The sequence below is a fragment of the Aotus nancymaae genome, unplaced genomic scaffold (genome assembly GCF_030222135.1).
Source record: "Aotus nancymaae isolate 86718 unplaced genomic scaffold, 86718_ANA_hifiasm-v0.15.2.pri h1tg000076l, whole genome shotgun sequence".
NCBI classification, from domain to species: Eukaryota; Metazoa; Chordata; class Mammalia; order Primates; family Aotidae; genus Aotus; species Aotus nancymaae.
The window spans coordinates 19418961-19438620 of NW_026988491.1; the positions used below are offsets into that span (position 1 = coordinate 19418961).

The 19660-nt window shown below is 50.7% G+C and overlaps 1 protein-coding gene across 1 annotated transcript in view; it reads left to right on the top strand.

Annotated features, from left to right (window-relative positions):
• The window catches only part of ARHGAP8 (Rho GTPase activating protein 8), an 81912-nt gene that overhangs the window by 50037 nt on the left and 12215 nt on the right, over positions 1–19660 (top strand). Inside the window, exons 6-8 of the mRNA XM_064368200.1 lie at positions 2397–2495; positions 6123–6233; positions 16973–17046. Of these exons, the coding sequence (XP_064224270.1) occupies positions 2397–2495; positions 6123–6233; positions 16973–17046 (284 nt within the window). The remainder of the gene's footprint in view (positions 1–2396; positions 2496–6122; positions 6234–16972; positions 17047–19660) is intronic.

Genomic DNA, 19660 nt, shown 5'->3' on the forward strand with positions numbered 1-19660 from the left:
AGAGAGGCAAGACTCCCTTTGCCGTTAGTGGGTTCCTCCCATCTATCACGCAGGACGTTGACAGCACTTCACAGCCCTGGGGAGACCCTCCAGCATCCTTCCGGCAGAGGACAGACTGTCCCCTAGTCCTGTGGAGTCTAAGTGGGCAGGCATGAGGACACTCCCGCAGGGGCTGGGGTGCAGGGACTAAGGCAGGCCCCACTTTCCTCCCTCTCCTCGTCCTTGGGGTGAAGGGCACACCGCACTTTGATGGCTATTCTGCAGCCCCAGCCTTCAGCCGGGGTTCCTTGGCTTCCTACCTGCCAGCGTCCTTAAATGCAGAAACCTGGCAAAAGTTCCCCAATGCCCCACAGGTGACTGAGGGGTACCGGCACCTGGGTTCGATTCTCCCTCGTCCACTAGGGGGAGCCCGTGTGCACAGCTCAGCCTCCCCTGGGTCTCCTTTAGGAACCACCTGGCGTTGGCGCTGGGCTGAGCGCTGGGCTGCGGCTGTCCCTCCTACCTGCCATGATCTCCGGGTTTTTTTGGTTGTTTGGTTGTTTTTTTGTTTTTTTTTGTTGTTGTTTGTTTGTTTTTTTCTAAAGATGGGGTTTCACCATGATGGCCAGGCTGGTCTTGAACTCCTGACCTCAGTGATCCACCCACCTCGGCCTCTCAATGTGCTAGGATTACAGGCGTGAGCCACTGCGCCGGGCTGTTGGGTTGTTTTTGTTTTTTGAGACAGAGTCACTCTGTCACCCAGGCTGGAGTGCAGTGGTGTGATCTTGGCCCACTGCAACCTCAGCCTCCCGGGTTCAAGCGATTCTCCTGCCTCAGCCTCCTGAGTAGCTGGGACTACAGGCATGCGCCACCACGCCCAGCTAATTTTTGTATTTTTAGTAGAGATGGAGTTTCACCGTGTTGGTCAGGCTGGTCTTGAACTCCTGACCTCGTGACCCTTCTGCCTCAGCGTCCCAAAGTGCTGGGATTACAGGTGTGAGCCACCACATCCAGCCCACAATCTCCATATTTTTTGTTTTTGCAATGGTAACTTGAATTATTTTTATTTGGCAAACTAAACAAGATTGAAAATACATGAATACTTATTTCAAGGCTTTCAACTTGAATACTTATTTTCAAGTCATAAAAATAAAATATCTTCGGTTTGGCAGAATACATAACTTCCCTTTTCCGGTAACAATACAATTCTTTACCCACATCAATAGTTGCATATCTTGGCCGGGTGCAGCGGTGGATCACGAGGTCAGAAGTTCAAGACCAGCCTGGCCAACATGGCAAAACCTCGTCTCTACTAAAAATTCAAAACCTAGCCGGGCATGGTGGCGTGCGCCTATAATCCCAGCTACTTGTAAGGCTGGGGCAGGAGAATCACTTAAACCTGGGAGGCAGAGGTTGCAGTGAGCCGAGATCGTGCCACTGTACTCCAGCCTAAGCAACAGAGTGAGACTCCATCTCGGGGGAAGAAAGAAAAGTTGTGTCTTAAAGATATACTATAAGGAAATAATACTGTCCTACAAACTAAAACTTGAATGATATATTTATGGCAAAAACCACACCTAGACTGTCATAACATGAGGATTGCAGGCTCCTGTATAAAGGCGTGCTCACGTCCTATCAGTGATCCCCACTTTGCAATTCATGCTGAGCCCTATTGCTGATAGGAATCATCACAGCGAGCGTGTCCACCGGGCGTCAGGCAGCGGACCAGACGTGCACAGAGCCTTGCGTTGTCTTCCACCCTCACTTCGGTGGGAGAACCCCGTCTTTCAGATCCAGGCCCTGAGAAGGAGTGAATTCTCCTGGGGCACGAGGGGAGGGAGACGACGGAGTGGCTGCACCTGGCCAGGGCGTGTCTGGCCTTGCGGCTGCGCTGTTCCCTGGAGTCTCAGAGACTTTATCCTGGAGAGAAACCTGGAGACCCTTGTTAGTCCCTGTCCTTAGAAGAGGTGGCCAAATGTGAGGCCTCCACTGACCCCAAAACCACCAGCAGCTGGGGCTACCCTGGGGCAGGCTCCACCCTCAGAGCTTCTCTCTATGCCAATGGCTTCCTGCCCCCGCCCAGCCTGCATCCCCCAAAAGGACTTCTTGGCACTTCCACGCTGTCTCCTATGTCTATGCAAATTCAGGGCAGATTTAAATTGGAGGCAGATTTTTATTTTTATGCAGATGAGACTCTCCAGAGTGTTGGGTGCATTGGCGATTTCATGAAAGCAAAATATCTCCCGGCGTGCGCCGCTCCCGTTATGTTCGGGTTTTAAGTGGTGTCAGCGTTTACATTTTCTTAATATGAAAAATGCCTGCATTGTTCTGCTGCCAACTTCCGCTCCCTCTCTGCAGCCCCCAGCGTCTCTGCTGGCGCCTAATCATTTTTTATTCTCTTGCTTCTGCTTTCTTAGTCACAAGTTTGGGAAAAAAGTCACCTATTTCAACAACCTGAGTGAGCTCCGTGAACACCTGAAATACGATCAGCTGATCGTCCCCCCCGAAGTTCTGCGGTGAGTGCCGGTTAGACCCCAGAGGCCACGTAAATACATCTTTGTGCTTCCAAAGGTCTTGGTTCAATCCCACGAATGTTGAAGGCTTCATCTCCAGATGCGTGCTTGGCTAGGCTTGGCTCGGAAATCTGCGGCATCGGCAAAGATGTGCAGCAAAAGGTGCTAACTGCTGACTCAGAGAAATGAAATTGCAGAGGCCGTATACAGGACGGGATGTTTCTCCTCGCCCACCGCTGCAAAACTGATTTAAAAAATAAGCCCCTGTGTGGCAGCTCCTGTTTTTTGCCTTGGTGTTTACCGTTTTTTCTTTTGAGCAGAAAATTAGGGGAATATCCCAGGCGTCTGAATAACACTGTGTACAGAATAAAATGTTCTCAGGGACGTACGTGACAGCTGTGCTAGAAAGGGACCTGTCTGCTGGATGCTGGAAGTTTAATTGGTCTGTCTGCTACGAGGCTTCAATGTAGGACCAGATGAGTAGAGGCTGCCCAGGAAGGTGCATGCCACACAACCAGTGCAGCGTGGGGCCAGATCCAGCCCGGGTCTCTGGACCCCCAGCCTGGGTTCCCTCCGCCCCTCGTGTCTCCCTCTCTGAGGGGCTCCTTTGAAGGAGTAGGCCCTTGCCAAAGTGCATGCAGGTGAGGCTGGTTGCCTTGCAGGGGTAGTGGAGATAAAAGCCAAGTCACATGTCAGGTACTGGGATGTAGAGATGTCTAGGAAGTACAGTCCCTGCCCTCATGACACTCTCAAGCTAGTAAAGACCACAAATCAGTGATAACAGGGGCCAGAGGAGGCGCTGAACCCAGCTGGGGAAGGGACTGGTGTGTGTGAGGGGGAATCCAGGAAGACTTTCAGGAGGAGGTGACTTTTTTTTTTTTTTAAGACGGAGTTTTGCTCTTGTTGCCCAGGCTGGGGTGCAGTAGTACAATCTTGGCTCACCACAACCTCCACCTCCCAGGTTCAAGCGATTCTGCTGCCTTAGCCTCCTGATTAGCTGGGACTACAGGCATGTGCCACCATGCCTGGCTAATTTTTGTATTTTTAGTAGAGACAGGCTTTCTCCATGTTGGCCAGGCTGGTCTCAAACTCCCAACCTCAGGTGATCCACCCACCTCGGCCTCTTAAAGTGCTGGGATTACAGGCAAGAGCCACCGCACCTGACCCAGAGATGGCTTTTTTTCTTTTTTTTTTCCCCAGAGAGAGAGTCTTGCTCTGTTGCCCAGACTAGAGTGCAGTGGCATGTTATCAGCTCACCACAACCTCCACCTCCCGGGTTCTACCAACTCTCCTGCCTCAGCCTCCCAAGTAGCTGGGAGCATGCTGCTATGCCCGGCTGAATTTTTTGTATTTTAGTAGAGATGGGTTTTCACTGTGTTGTCCAGGCTGGTCTTGAACTCCTGAGCTCAAGTAATCCACCCACCTTGGCCTCCCAACGTGCTGGGATTACAGACGTGAGCCGCCACGCCCAGCTCAGAAGTGGCTCTTAAAGTGAGTTTCAGAGGGACAACTAGTTGGGTAGCTCAAGAGGCCAGGAAGCCTATTTCCAGCAGAGGGAAGCCCTCCTGCAAACATGGGCGTGAAATATTGGGAGATTTGGAGGCAGCCAGAAGTCCCATGTGATCAAGCTGGAGTTGGTGAACGTGAAGCTGGAGGTCTCCTTGGGCTGGGAGTCCTTGGTGCCAAGCAGAGGAGAGTGAACTGGACCCGGAGCTCGTGGGAGGATGATGGGAATCCCTGCTCTGCCATGGGCCTTACCAAGACCCGACTCCCAGATGTCACTAGAGTGACCTGGGGGAGTCCATGGACACGGCTCAGATGTGTTGTTAGCAGCTCTGTGGTGGAAGTGATTTGTCTGGTGACAAAGGGTAACTTCACATCTTCCTGCATGGGAGAGCAATTTGGGGATAAAATGGATGGCATCTGTGAAACACCCAGCTCTGGCTTCTCAGGGGCTACCGGGTGCATTCTAGGGCCTCTGGAATGTGCAGGTGGCTGGCAGCACTGAGGGTGCAGGGTCCAGTGAGTCAGAGGGGGACAGTGTTTGGGAGAGGGGCGTGGGCTTGGGCACTGGGAGCTCCTGAACTTACTCAGTGGGCAGCCAGCACCCTATTCCGTAGCCATGCAGCAGAACCCCAGAGGACGTGTCCAATTCTGATGCTTTTAATTGAGCATTTACTAGACTGGGGTGGGGGGGTCTAAGTCTGGATTTTATCCACCCCCACACACTCCCTGGTGGTGCTCTGAGATCCAGAAGCTGAGACCCATTGGCTTAGCAGCAGGGCAGGGCCTTGGGGTCCTGAATCCTGGCTGTCATCCCAGCTTGTGACCTAGGACATGTCACCAGACCTGGACAAGCCTCAGTTTCCCAATCTGTAAAGTAGACAAAATAACCTCTCCACGGTAGGCCCCTCATAAGGGACGGAGACATCTCTTGGGAGCCACCTGGGGCGCAGAGCACTGTGATGAACTCACAAAGAACAACTGCCCGTGGGAGCGGCTCACACCTGCTTGGCTGGCCAGGCTCAGCCCAGCGCGCCGCCTTCTCCACAGACCTTCCCTGACTCCGTTTGCCCGCCTGATGTGTTGGGTGCCTCTGGGTCATGTGCCTGCACCATCTTGACTCCCAAGGTGCTGACTAATGCTCGTGTGCTCCCCATCCTGTGGCCGGGTCATTGCTGTATGCAGTGCCCAGTACATAGTAGGACCTCAATACATATTTGCCTGTGTTAAGGAAGGACTATTACCTGCTGCTCTTTTTTTTTTTTTTTTTTGAGACAGAGCCTCACTCTGTTGCCCACACTGGAGTGCAGTGGCATGATCTCGGCTCACTGCAACCTCAGCCTGCTGGGTTCCAGTGATTCTCCCACCTCAGCCTCCTGAGTAGCTGGGATTACAGGTGTGCACCACCACACCCAGCTAATTTTTGTATATTTGGCAGACACAGGGTTTCACCATGTCTCTAGGCTGGTCTCGAACTCCTGACCCCAAGTGATGTACTTGTCGTGGCCTCCCAAAGTGCTAGGATAACGGGCGTGAGCCACCGCGCCCAGCACAGAGGCTCTTTTCACCCAAAGGCTTTAACCGCCTCCTTCAGAATTATCCATCCTCTTCATGTGTTCATTCATGGGTTTCTTCATGCATGCAACAAATATTTTAATTGAGCATCTAATATGCAGCAAGCCCTTTCGAGGCACTGGGGATAAAGTAATTAACAAAAGGGACAAGGTCCCATTAGCATTGTGAGCCAGCTCTTGTCTTAAATTCAGACTCTGGAGAGCTGTGGTCACGCCCACCTTAGGACTGACAGCCTGGCAAGCAGGTGAAGCTGCTCTGCTGGTTGGGGTAGGGCCGCTGGCCAGGGCTTGAAGGAGAGACTGCACATTTGCTGGGGGTTGGACCACTGCGTCTTGCGAGAATGCCCACGGCAATGGGGGATGGTGACTGTGTTTGTGTGTGTGTGTGTCTGTGTGTGTGTGTGAGCTAGCTGGTGGTGTGGCCTGTGTGCCCAGAGGGATGCGACGCCCAGGTGTCCTGCAGATGTTTGTGGGTCATCCAGCCCCACCCAGCGCCTCCTTGGCTGCCAGCTGCCCCTGCCAGGTGGGAGCCCAGCCTCTGTTGTGTCTGCAGGTACGATGAGAAGCTCCACAGCCTGCACGAGGGCCGGCCGCCACCTTCTGCCAAGACGCCGCCGCCGCGGCCCCCACTGCCCACCCAGCAGTTTGGCGTCAGTCTGCAATAGTAAGTGAGCCGGGATGTGTTTGCGCCTATGCCCCGGGGGCCCTGGGAGCTCTGGGTGCTTCCGGGTCTAGAGACATTTTCCCCAGACCTTTGCTTCCAGCAACCGAGCTTAACCCTGTGGGAAAGATAAAGCCTGAGCTTGGCTCGCTGCTCTGTGCCTGGTGGGGATGACCAGGAGTGGGTAGCGGACGGGGATCCATGAGGTTCCCGCCCCAGCTTCCGTTACTGCTGCTCTCTGTGCTCCAGGTACACAGTAGGACTCCCCCCACCACCTTCAGGGAGGGTGCGGTCATGGGATGTGCTTAGGTGTGGGTGTGGGGCGCGTCATGCTAGGACAAAGCTTCCCGAGCCAGTGGGCAGCGGCCTCTCGTGGTGATGTACAGGCCCGGGTCAGGTGGAGACGGTGCCTCGTCACTCTGCGTCCCTCATCCCTGCATCACTGTGCACTCTGCTAACACCCAGGCTGGACACAGGCATAGTGAAGACAGGCTTGTGCTGGGCCCAGCTGCTGAGATTTAGGGTCATTGTCACCGCAGCATAACCTGTCCTTTATCAGCCGCATGACCTTTGTTGGAAATACATGTTGGAAATAGATGCTCAGTGCCGCAAAGAAAGATTAGCACTGAGACAAAGGATCTTTCAGTAACGCAACTTTTACTTCCTGGACTGCAGGAAGGGTACCCTCGTTAGCCATCTTGCCATGAGAGTACAATGAACAAAGGGAAACACACAAATTTATCCCTTACACATTTGGGGATGTCCTACTGCTGTGTCTGATCTCTGTCGGCTGGAGCCAGACCTCACAATCTAAACTGAAACCCGATTGGCTAACAACTTACAACTTTTCTAAACAGGTAAAAGCAGTGGAGAGCTGGGACATGCCTGTGAGCACGTCCAGCACAGATATCTGGGTCAAAGTACAAGGACATAGAATGTACTACGTGCTTAGGGCACGGCATGTCTAATGGCTACAGAGGATAGAGCTTAACAAGGTTATCAGCACACTTATTCTCTAACAAGAAAGGAAACTCTAAAAAGGAACTTTTCTACTTCCCACAACCTTGAACTCACTTCTTCTCTCAGCTTGTTTCCTTATTTCTGTTATACAGTCTTTTTGGGGGGTGGCGGGGACAGGATCTTGCTCTGCTGCCCAGGCTGGAGTACAGTAGCCCCATCTCAGCTCACTGCAACCTCTGGGTTCAAGCTATTCTCCTGCCTCAGCCTCCCGAGTAGCTGGGTCTACAGGCACACCACCATGCCGGGCTAATTTTTTTGTATTTTCAGTAGAGACAGGGTTTGGCCATGTTGCCTGGCTGGTCTCAGACTCTTGACCTCAAGCAATCCACCCACCTCAGCCTCCCAAAGAGCTGGGATTACAGGCACGAGCCACCGCACCCAGCCTGTTATGCAGTCTTTTAAAATTCCTTGTAAATCATTCTGTGCCCCCGTCCTTCCCCCATTTTATCAGGCAGCTTCATCCACATTTTATGACTCACCTCAGTAGTACCTCCTCTTCTGAGAAGCCTTCCCTGATGCTCTGGACTCACAGTTCTCCCCCATGGCAACCCTGTTCTGAGCAGACTCCCACTGTGAGTTTCTCTGACTGCTCCCCCAGTTGCTGGTGAGCTCCCTGACCCTCCTGGAATCCCCCACCCTGGTGATTGGCCAGGCAGCGAGCCACCTGGAATGATGGCAGTGGGGAGACATTCCCTCCTACAACCACTGGGGGGCGGCCAGGTTGGAGGTATACGATGTTCAGGAAAACCAGACCCAGAGAGATGGTCACGGATCCTGGAAAGCAATGCACTCATTTCCGTGTGCATTCATCAGTCATTTCTTGTTAGAAACTCCCATGTGATTTGGTTTCTTTAAAGTCTGATGATTCTTTTTTTTTTTTTTAAACTTTTTGAGACGGAGACTTGCTCTATTGCCAGGCTGGAGTGCAATGGCATGATCTAGGCTCACTGCAACCTCCGCTTACTGGGTCCAAGTGATTCTCCTGCCTCAGCCTCCCGAGTAGCTGGGACTACAAGTGCACACCACCATGCCCAGCTAATTTTTTTTATTTTAGTAGAGATGAGGTTTCACCATGTTGGCCAGGATGGTCTCAATCTCCTGACCTCGTGATCTGCCCACCTCGGCCTCCAAAAGTGCTGGGATTACAGGCGTGAGCCTCTGCGCCCGGCCTGAAGTCTGATGATTCTTAAGGCCCACCTGGTGGTGGAGTGATCTAAGCTCACTACAACCTCCCCCTCCCGGGTTCAAGCAATTCTCCTGCCTCAGCCTCCCAATTAGCTGAGATTACAGGCACCCACATCATGCTCAGCTAATTTTTGTATTTTTAGTAGAGATGGGGTTTCACCATGTTAGCCAGGCTGGTCTCAAACTCCTGACCTCAGGTGAGCCACCGTGCCCAGCCTGTGATTTGGTTTCTTTACTTTAAAGTCTCATGATTCTTAAGGCCCAGGCTGGAGTGCAGTGGTAAGATCTCAGCTCACTACAACCTCTCCCTCCCAGGTTCAAGCAATTCTCCTGCCTCAGCCTCCCAATTAGCTGGGATTACAGGTGCCCACCATGACGCCCAGCTAATTTTTGTATTTTCAGTAGAGATGGGCCTTCACCATGTTGGCCAGGCTGGTCTCGAAATCCTGACCTCAAATGATCTGCCCACCTCGACCACCCAGGGTAGATTTTGAAACATTTTGAAAGGTTTTGAGAACTGAGGCGGCTCTGGCAGCATCTGGCCAGGGGAGCAGGTACACTGTTTACCTTCCCTTCCTGAGCCATGTGGGCAAAGCCATTCCTGGGGTTAGAGGGAAGTGGATTTGGCCCTGGGGACCTGCCTGTTTCTTTGTTGGCCAGGAGTGGTGGAGCTCAGGGAGGGCAGGGTGGGAGGCAGAATCACGGCCCCCAATAAACTCCATGCCGTCATTCTCAGAACCTGTAATTAGGTCACCTTGCACATCCAAAGGGACTTTGCAGAAATGATTAAGTGAAGGATATTGGGATGGGGGATTATCCTGGGTTCTCTGGTGGACCCAAAGCAATCGCCAGCATCTTTACAAGAGGGAGGCAGGAGGGTCAGAGTCAGAGAAGAGATGTGGCAGCGGAAGCAGAGGCCGGAGGGGTGCAGGGCCAGAAGGTAAGCAGACACCCTTAGAAACTGAAAAAGGCAAGGATGGATTCTCCCCGGAGCCTCCAGGTGGAACCCAGTCGGGTCAGTCCCTTCTCGACTCCTGACACCTCCAGATGTAAGATAATACATTTGGGTGGTAGTTTGTTTTTGTTTTTGGTTTTTTTGCTCTTTTGTTGTTTGAGACAGAGTCTCACTGTCACCCAGGCTGGAGTGCAGTGACGTGAGCTCAGCTCTCTGCAACCTCTGCCCCCAGTTTCAAGCAGTTCTCCTGCCTCAGGCTCCCGAGTAGCTGGGATTACAGGCGCCCACCACCACACCCAGGTAATTTTTGTATTTTTAGTAGAGACAGGGTTTCACCATGTTGGCCAGGCTGGTCCTGACCTCAGGTGATCTGCCCGTCTCGGCCTCCCAAAGTGCTGGGATTACAGGCATGAGCCGCCGCACCTGGCCCATTTGTGGTGTTTTAAGCTACCAAGTTTATGGTAATTAGTTACTGAGGCCACATGAAGGCTCTTAATGAAAATGAAGCAGGTGGTGGTGAGTGGTGAGCAGATTTGACTATGGGGGGAGGGAAGTGTGTCTAACTCTCATTCCCAGAGCCAGCGAGGGAGCTTCCAGGGTGCTTGAGTCCAGGAGAGGGCCAGGCCTGGAGTGCAAATGTGAAGTTGGGTGGGCATCTTGGGTGTATCCCAGCTAAAGAGGCCCATTGGTGCCCCAGCATGGGTCCCTCGATCAGCACTATTTGATGGAACTCTGTGAGGATGGATGAGGTCTGCTCGGCCTGGTGTGGAAGGCAGTGTTCTCATCTGGCTAGTGCAAATGCTGAATTTCTAATTTTATTTCATTTTAACTAATGTAAATTAGAATCGTCACATGTGACTTTGGACTGTTGGACTGCACAGCTCTGACTGTTTCACCCCTCGCCTTCCCCAACTAGCCACACGCACAAGCGATTGTCATTTGGAGAAATATTTTGTCAGCACTTTGACAATGAATGAGCAAGAGAAAATAGTGTATGTTGAAATAGAATGTGTACCCCAAGTATGTCTGGAACACACATTTTACTACCAAATGGTACTTCCTTTTCCTTTTTCAAACACTGAGAATGTGCAGCTATAAACCACTCTTCCGCCTTCCACCACCCCTTAGGGGCTGCCCAGAAGGCTGGGCTGAGCAGGCACCTGCAGTGACCTTGGGCCTCTCTTGGGGGCACTGGTGAGAACTCACTCCTTGACCAGGCTCAGCCAGCAGGCCAGAATTTTTTTTTTTTTTTTTTAATTGAGATGGAGTTTCACTCTGTTGCCCAGACTGGAGTGCAGTAGCACCATTTTGGCTCACTGCAACCTCCGCCTCCCAGGTTCAACAATTCTCCTGCCTCAGCATCCTGAGTAGCTGGGATTACAGGCGCACACCACCACACCCTGCTAAGTTTTGTTGGGAGGCTGAGGCAGGAGAATTGCTTGAACCCAGGAGGCAGGAGGCTCAGTGAGCTGAGATCGTGCCATTGCACTCCAACCTGGGAAACAAGGGGGAAACTCTGTCTCAAAAAAAAAAAAAAAAAAAAAGAAAGAAAAAAAGCAAGCATAGCTCACAGACTTCAAAAGCCGTCTACCTGAGTGAAGTGTGGGCAATTTGCTAGCCAGGGATGTAGGCCTCTTGGCTCCTAGACAGCCATCAGGGACGCTGTTAGCCCTGCATTCCAAGCAGGTACCTTTCAGAACATGCTGACGCAGGGCTGTTGGCTCTGTCAACAGTCCATCCCTATCCAGGGCCAGTTGTAACTGTAAAAGTCCAGACCTTAGCTGCTTTCAGGACAGTGGGCCACACTGGACAACCTTTGAAAAACCCTCTGCACGCACCGCTTGGAGAGAGAATCCATGCAGTTGGCTCTTTAATATTTTATGTTGTTGCATTGCCAACGATTGTAATAAAGTGGCAATAAACTTTTTTTTTTTTTTTAAAGACGGGGTTTCACCATGTTGGTCAGGCTGGTCTTGAACTCCCCACCTCAGGTGATCCGCCTGCCTTGGCCTCCAAAGTGCTTGGATTACAGGCGTGAGCCACCACGCCTGGCCGGCAATAAACATTTTAAAGGAAGCACTAGATATGTAATTTGTTTGCACTGTGAATGAATGAAAGTCATTAAAATTCATAACTGAATCCTATTCACAAATGTTAATTTGCCGAGTTAACTTTAGAGGCATATGGCAGAAAGCTATCACCTTAGAATAAGCTAATTAAGTTAATATAGTAAAGGGAAGTCAGTTTCAAGAGGCCTTTGCTTGCCATCCCTGAAGAGGAAAAATGGAAACAGGAGGGCCGTGTGGGCAGCTAGAGGGTGGGGTGGGTACAGGGAAGAGACTGATGTGTCCTTAGGGCTGGGTGGGGCAGGACATGGCTGAGCTCTGGCATTTTCTCGCTCTGTCGCCAATCTCGGCTCGCTGCAGCCTCTGACTACCTGCTTCATGTGATTCTCCTGCCTCAGCCTCCCGAGTAGCTATAATTACAGGCTCACGCCACCACGCCCAGCTAATTTTTATATTTTTAGTACAGACGGGGTTTCACCATGTTGGCCAGGATGGTCTTGATCTCCTGACCTCGTGATCCACCTGCCCTGGCCTCCCAAAGTGCTGGGATTATATGCGTGAGCCATCGTGCCTGGCCTCAGCATTTTCTTTCTTTTCTTTTTTCTTTTCTTTTGAATCGGAGTCTTGCTCTGTTGTTTAGGCTGGAACTGCAACCTCTGCCTCCCAGGTTCATGCAATGCTCCTGCCTCAGCCTTTCGAGTAGCTGGGACTGCTGGTGCACGCCACCATACCCGGCTAATTTTTTTTGTATTTTAGTAGACACGGAGTTTCACCATGTTGCCCAGGCTGGTGTCGAACTCTGAGCTCAGGCAATCCACCCAACTCAGCCTCCCAAAGTGCTGCGATTACAGGCATGAGCCACCGTGCCCGGCTTTTTTTTTTTTTTTTTTCCAGACAGAGTCTTTTTTTCAGATGGAGTCACCCAGGCTGGAGTACAGTGGCGCTATCTCAGCTCACTGCAACCTCCACCTTACGGGTTCAAGCAATTCTCCAGTCTCAGCCTCCCCAGTAGCTGGGACTACAGATGCCCACCACCACACCTGGCTAAGTTTTGTATTTTTAGTAGAGATGGGGTTTCACCATGTTGGTCAGGCTGCTCTTAAACTCCTAACATCAGGTGTTCCATCCACTTCAGCTTCCCAAAGTGCTGGGATTACAGGCATGAGCTATCACGCTCTGCAAGCTCTGGCATTTTCCATCACTTGATAGCTTGAAAATCCTGGCCTGCTGGCTGGGCCTGGTCCTGGAGGGCTGAGTTCTCACCAGTGCCCCCAAGAGGGGCCCAAGATCACTGCAGGTGCCTGCCCAGCCTTGCCTTCCTGGGCGGCCCCTAAGGGGTGGTGGGAGCTGAAGAGTGATTCTTACCTGCACATTCTCACAGTGTTGGACTTTTCTTAACTTGTCCCAATTTCTTGCTATTACTGGGGGTGAAACCCTGCCGTCCTCACCCTCCAGGACCACAGGGGCTTAACAACGGGGTGTGCAGACCATGTGAGCTGGTTCCTGTTGCCGGCGCTTTGCCTGTTCTTCCTCCCTCATCACCCCTTCCTCCAGGAAGCCTTCTCTGATGACTCCATTCAGTGGTTTTTCGCATATGCACAAAGCTGCTTATCACCATTACCTAATTCTAGAATGTTTTCATCACTCCAAAAAGAAACCCCGCACCCATTAGCAGCCTCTCCCTATTCCTCCCTTCCGCAAGCCCTGGCAAGTACTTTTAATATCTATAAATACTGCCTATTTAGGACATTTCATAAAATTTAATCACACAATATGTGGCCTTTTGTGGATTTTTTGTTTAGCATGTTTTCAAGGTCCATCCTTGATGCCGCTGATTATAACATTGTATCGGTAGGCCAGATTTTATTTATCCCTTTGTTCATAATGAATATTTGGGTTGTTTCTACTTTATGGCCATCATGAATAATGCTGCTCTGAAAATTCACATGCTAGATTTTGTGTGAACATTTTCTATTCTCTTGCATTTGTGTCTAGGAGTGGAATTGCTGGGTTCCTTGGCAAGTCTATGTTTAAGTTTTAGAGAATGCCAAACTGTTTTCCAAAGTCTTTGCACCATTTTACATTCCCATTGGCAAGGTATGATGGTTCCGATTTCTCCACAGTCACCAATGCTTGTTACTGTTTCTTTCTTTTTTTTTTTTTTTTTTTTGAGACAGAGTTTCACTTTTGTTTCCAGGCTAGAGTGCAATGGCACAATCTCAGCTCACCGCAACCTCCGCCTCCCGGGTTCCAGCGATTCTCCTGTTTCAGCTTCCCGAGTAGCTGGAACTACAGGCGTGTGCTACCATGCTTGGCTAATTTTGTATCTTTGGTAGAAACAGGGTTTTTCCATGTTGGTCAGGCTGGTCTCAAACTCCTGACCTCAGGTGAACCACCTGCCTCGGCCTCCCAATGTGTTGGGATTACAGGTGTGAGCCATCACGCCCAGCTGTTAGTGTCATTTATTTAATTATGTGGGTTTTTTAAAATATTTTTTTCTTTTTTTTTTTTTTTTTGAGACGGAGTCTTGCTCTGTTGCCCAGGCTGGAGTGCAGTGGCACGATCTTGGCTCACTGCAACCTCCACCTCCCAGGTTCAAGTGATTCTTCTGCCTCAGCCTCCCAAGTAGCTGAGACTACAGACGTGCACCACCATGCCTGGCTAATTTTTGTATTTTTAGTAGAGACAGGGTTTCACCATATTGGCCAGGCTGGTCTCAAACTCCTGATCTTGTGATCCGCCCACCTTGGCCTCCCAAAGTGCTGGGATTACAGGCGTGAGCCACCGCGACCGGCCCTGTTTTTTATTTTTATTTTGAGACAAAGTCTTGCTCTGTTGCCCAGGCTGGAGTGCAATGACAAGATCTTGGCTCACTGCAACCTCTGCCTTCCAGGTTCAAGCAGTTCTCCTGCCTCAGCCTCCAGAGTAGCTGGGATTACAGGTGCCTGCCACTAGGCCCAGCTAATTTTTTGTAATTTGAGTAGAGATGGGTTTTCACCATGTTGGCCAGGCTGGTCTCAAACTCCTGACCTTGCGATTCACCTGCCTCAGCCTCCCAAAGCGCTGGGATTACAGGCGTGAGCCACGGTATCTATTTTTTTTATTTTGTCACTTGTGCTTTTGGTGTTTTATCTAAGAAACCATTGCCAAATCCAAGGTTATGACATGCCTGTGTTTTTTTTCCAAGAGTTTTACAATTGAGCTGTTAGATTTGGATCTTTGATATATTTTGAGTAGATTTTTATATATGTTGTGAGGCAAGGTCTGATTTGCTTCTTTGCATGTTATTACAGCACCATTTGTTGAAAAGACTTTTCTTGGCTAGGTGCGGTGGCTCACACCTGTAATCCCAGCACTTTGAGAGGCTGAGGCAGGTAGATCACCTGAGATCAGGAGTTCCAGACCAGCCTGGCCAATGTGGTGAAACCCCATCTCTATCAAAAACATAAAAATCAGCCAGGCATAGTGGTGCACACCTGTAATCCCAGCTACTCGGGAGGCTGAGGCAGGAGACTCACCTGAACCTTGAGGGGCAGAGGTAGCAGTGAGCTGAGATCGTTCTACTGCACTTGAGCCTGGGGCAACAAAGTGAGACTCCATCTGAAAAAAAAAAAAAAAAGTTATAGCTGATTTCTCATCGGAAAGGTGGAAGCCAGAAAACGGTGGAGTAACATCTCTATTATACTGAAAAAGAAAAAAAAGCTAAATTTCTCAATCTAAAATTGCATACCCAGCAAAAAACTTTAAATGCCCGGTAAAAACTGTTTCAGATAAACCAAAAAGGCTGAATTTATTTTCAGCAGAACTACACTATACAAAATGTGAAGAGAAGCACTGCAGAACTAAAAACTAGAATGCCAAATGGAAATTGGGACCCTTACAAAGGCGTGAAGTGTGTTACAAATGGCAAATATGTGTAAACGGGAAATAAATTGATTTTCTCATTTTAAGAATATCTTCGAAAATGAATTGACTGTTTAAACAAAAAAAGTAGTATGAGGCTTAAAACATGTTAGAACAGTGGATAATGTATTAAGAAGACGGGCTGAGCACAGTGGCCTGTAATCCCAGCACTTTGGGAAGCCAAGGCAGGTGGATTGCTTGAGCTCAGGAGTTCAAGACTAGCCTGGGCAACATGACAAAATGCAGTCACTACAAAAAATTCAAAAAATTAGCTGGCATGGCATGGTGGCACATGCCTGTAGTCCTAGCTACTTGGGAGGCTGAGGTGATAGGATTGCTTGAGCCTAGGAGGTCAAGGCAGCAGCTAGCCAAGATCACAGGGCAAGACTGTGTCTCCCAAAAAAAAAAAAAAAAAACCACACAAAAAAGGCAGAAGATGGGATGGGAGACTTACACTGTAAGTAGGGTGGTGTAATATCATCTGAAAATTGAAAATAGACTGTATTATATTAAATATGTATGATGTAAAACTAGGATCACCACAAATAAAAAAATATATAATTTACATATATAATTTATAAAATATATGTATTATATAAAAAATATATATATATATTTTTTTATTTTTGGAATTGAAGTCTCGCTCTGTCACCCAGGCTGGAGGGCAGTGGTGCAATCTCGGCTCACTGCAACCTCTGCCTCCCAGTTCAAGCGATTCTCCTGCCTCAGCCTCCAGAGTAGCTAGGATTACAGTTGTGTGTCACCACACTTGGCTAATTTTTGTATTTTTAGTAGAGATGGGGTTTCATCACGTTGTCCAGGCTGGTCTCGAACTCCTGACCTTGTGATCCACCTGCCTTGGCCTCCCAAAATGCTGGGATTACAGGTGTGAACCACCACGCCTGGCCACATCTAATATATTAATAGATGTGGGCTATCTATTAATTCCACTGTGTCCAGCTAATTTTTGTATTTTTAATAGAGACAGGGTTTTTACTATGTTGGCCAGGCTAGTCTTGAACTCCTGGGCTCAGGTGATCTGCTCACCTTGGCCTCCCAAAGTGCTGAGATTACAGGTGTGAGCCACCGCGCCTGGCCAAACTGTCTTTATGTGAATCTCTGTCTCAAAATAGCACAGTAAGAGACAGGATAACCCAGATGACATGCTGGGCTTTTGTCAGCGATGTTTGTTAACTGAATCAGCAACCAGTCCAGGGCTTCAGGTTCTGCCCTCACAGCCAAGCCATCTCATACCTCTGGGACTTCCTGGTATGTCTTCCCTGTCTAGAATGCCCTTCTTTCTTTTGTCCTCTGGCAGGCTCCTACTCATCCCTCAAAACCCAGCTCTGAAGTTGCCTCCTGGGGAACCCCTTCCCAACCCCCAGGTCTTCCCTGTATCAAAAATATCCTCTCATGGAGTTCTCAAATACTGCACTATCATTTTATTACTGGCCCCCAGACTTTCTGCTTCCTGAGGGCTGAGCCTGCCTCTCCCTAGACAGTGCTTGGGTCCTGTGTTTTCGCAGGGGTGTGGAGAGGACCAGCACCTCTTCTCATTGTGATCACCCATTAAACTCAGGTAAAAACTGTCACTTTCTTTTCTCTTTTCTCAGCCTCAAAGACAAGAATCAAGGCGAACTCATCCCCCCTGTGCTGAGGTTCACAGTGACATACCTGAGAGAGAAAGGTGAGTCTGGGCCAGCTCCAGCTGGGTGACGTGAGAGCTGCTGGGTGCACCTCCCTGGGTGGTGAGTCTTGGATCCTGAGCACCCCACAGGCCAGGAAGGAGGGACTGAGGCACAGTGGCTCCAGGTCTGGGCTCTGGCTTCAGATGGTCTGGGTTTGAATCCTGTCTCTCCTGTTTACTAGCTGTGTAACTTGGGGCCAGTTACTCACCCTCTCTGGGCCTCCATTTCCTCGTCTGTCCTGTGGGGTTAATAACAAACAGTATGTGACTCGCAGGATGGTTACGACCCCTAAATGAGATGTTGCCTGCAAAGCACTTCAGACGGTGCTAGTCTGTAGGAAGCCCTCTTGAAATGGGGGCTCCTCTGATGGAATCAACTTTGATTTGCAGACAACATTGCTGGTGGGGCGGGTGCAGCCAGGAACTTGGAGTGGGGTGAGCCTTGTGGGCTCTCCACAGCTCCTGAGGCTAGAACTGAGGTCCGTGGAGAAGGTGCATGGAGGCCGCATTTACCCTAATGGGGGGAAAGAGGCTCCCATGGAGGAGCAGGCACCAGGGAGGCTTACCTGGGACCACCGGTGCAGGCACGCTAGGTGGGCCGGGTGCTCGCCAGCCTGGGTGCTGCAGCGCAGATGCAGGGGTGTCAGACAAGAAGTGAGAGTCACCGCTGCCAGGGCTGCGGTGGTCTGTTCCCTGTGTGCCCCAGAGATGGCGTGTTCTGATCACAATGTTCTATGAGACACCACCGCTCTAGCTAGGGGACTGTCATTTTGAGCTGTCTCTACTTTGACCAGATGTCACTGTAGTATTTCCCATTCTGTCGTGCTTATGAGAGGTGTGCGTAAAGACTAAAAATCAGAAACTACAACAGGGAGTCTGTCTCTCCCTCTCTTTTAAAAACGTATCAATCCCTTTGTTATTATTTTTGAGATATCACTCTGTCACCCAGGCTGGAATGCAATGGCGTGGTCCCCACTCACTGCAACCCCCACCTCCCAGGTTCAAGCGATTCTCCTGCCTCAGCCTCCCGAGTGGTTAGGATTACAGGCATGTGCCACCATGCCCAGCTATTTTTTTGTATTTTCTTGTAGAAATGGGGTTTCACCATGCTGACCAGGCTGGTCTTGAACTTCTGACCTCAGGTGATTGTCCCGCCTCAGCCTCCCATAGTGCTGGGATTACAGGCATGAGTCACCACGCCCGGCCCACACAACACGAATTTATCATTCCATTTCTGTGGATCAGAAGTCTGGGCACGTGGGGGCTCGTTCTGTGCTCAGGGTCTTACAGGCTGAACTCCAGGTGCTGGCTGGACCGGACTTCCTCCTGGAGGCCGGAGGTACTGGGGAAGAGCCCACATCCAGGTTCATTCAGATCATTGGCCTGGTCTTGTTCTTGGCATTTGTCATTGTGAGGTGCCCACTTCCTTGCCCGTCAGCCCGGGGCCTGGCTCGGCAGCTACCGACGGCTGCTTTCCCTGCCACGCCCGGCCCCTCTTCCCACAGACCACAGCTCACGTGAATCCCCTCCCCGGGCTGGATTCTCTGTCACTGAAAGAACCTGGGTCCTTTTAAAACTCACCTGATGGAGGCTGGAGGGGAGTCAGCCCTGCCTGGGTGTTGAGGATTTGGCAGAGGCAAACCCCTGGCTGGAGAAGCCACGGGGTAAAAGTCAGGCCCGTGCAAGATCATCTCCGTATTTTTTTTTTTTTTTTTTTTTTTTTTTTTTTTTGAGACGGAGTTTCGCTCTTGTTACGCAGGCTGGAGTGCAATGGCGCGATCTCGGCTCACTGCAACCTCCACCTCCTGGGTTCAAGCAATTCTCCTGCCTCAGCCTCCCAAGTTGCTGGGACTACAGGCACGTGCGCCACCATGCCCAGCTAATTTTTGTATTTTTAGTAGAGATGGGGTTTCACCTTGTTGACCAGATGGTCTCGATCTCTTGACCTCGTGATCCACCCACCTTGGCCTCCCAAAGTGCTGGGATTATAGGCGTGAGCCACCGCGCCTGGCCCATCTCCGTATCTTAAGGCTGACTGGCTTGGCCCTGAGTTACGTCTGCCAAGCCCCTTCACTGTAGTACCTAGCTTAGTGTTTGATTGACTACCTGGGAAGCTGCAAGTGCGTGTTCCCTAGGAGTCCGGGGGCCATCTCAGAAATCTGCCCACGGCAGTCACTCAGCAGAACGGAGCGGGATCAGCCACCAGGCCACATCTGGGCCAGGAAGGTGCATGGAGCCTCTGGGCCCTGGACGATGGGAGCGGAGAGGTGGTGGGTGAAGTGAGAAGGTGGCGGCCAGATGGTGCAAGGCCATGGTGACAACGATGGGAAGCGCTATCCTTTTTCCTTTTCTATTTCATGAAGCACATTCCCACGAAGCTCTATCCTGTGACAAGTGACAGACACTGAAGGGCTCGATGCAGTGTGTGGCTGGTCAGGTCGGAGTTCCCTGAGCTTCAGAAAGGAGAAGAGGCTGAGGGAGGGGTCTGAGGACGGGGAAGGATGACAGTGGCTTGCCTGGGGAGAAGGGAGTGCAGGTGGGGAGAGGGACAGCATTGAAACCGTTTAACAGGCACCATCACCTTAGTCACCCTCGAGAGCGGGCCCACTCCGCC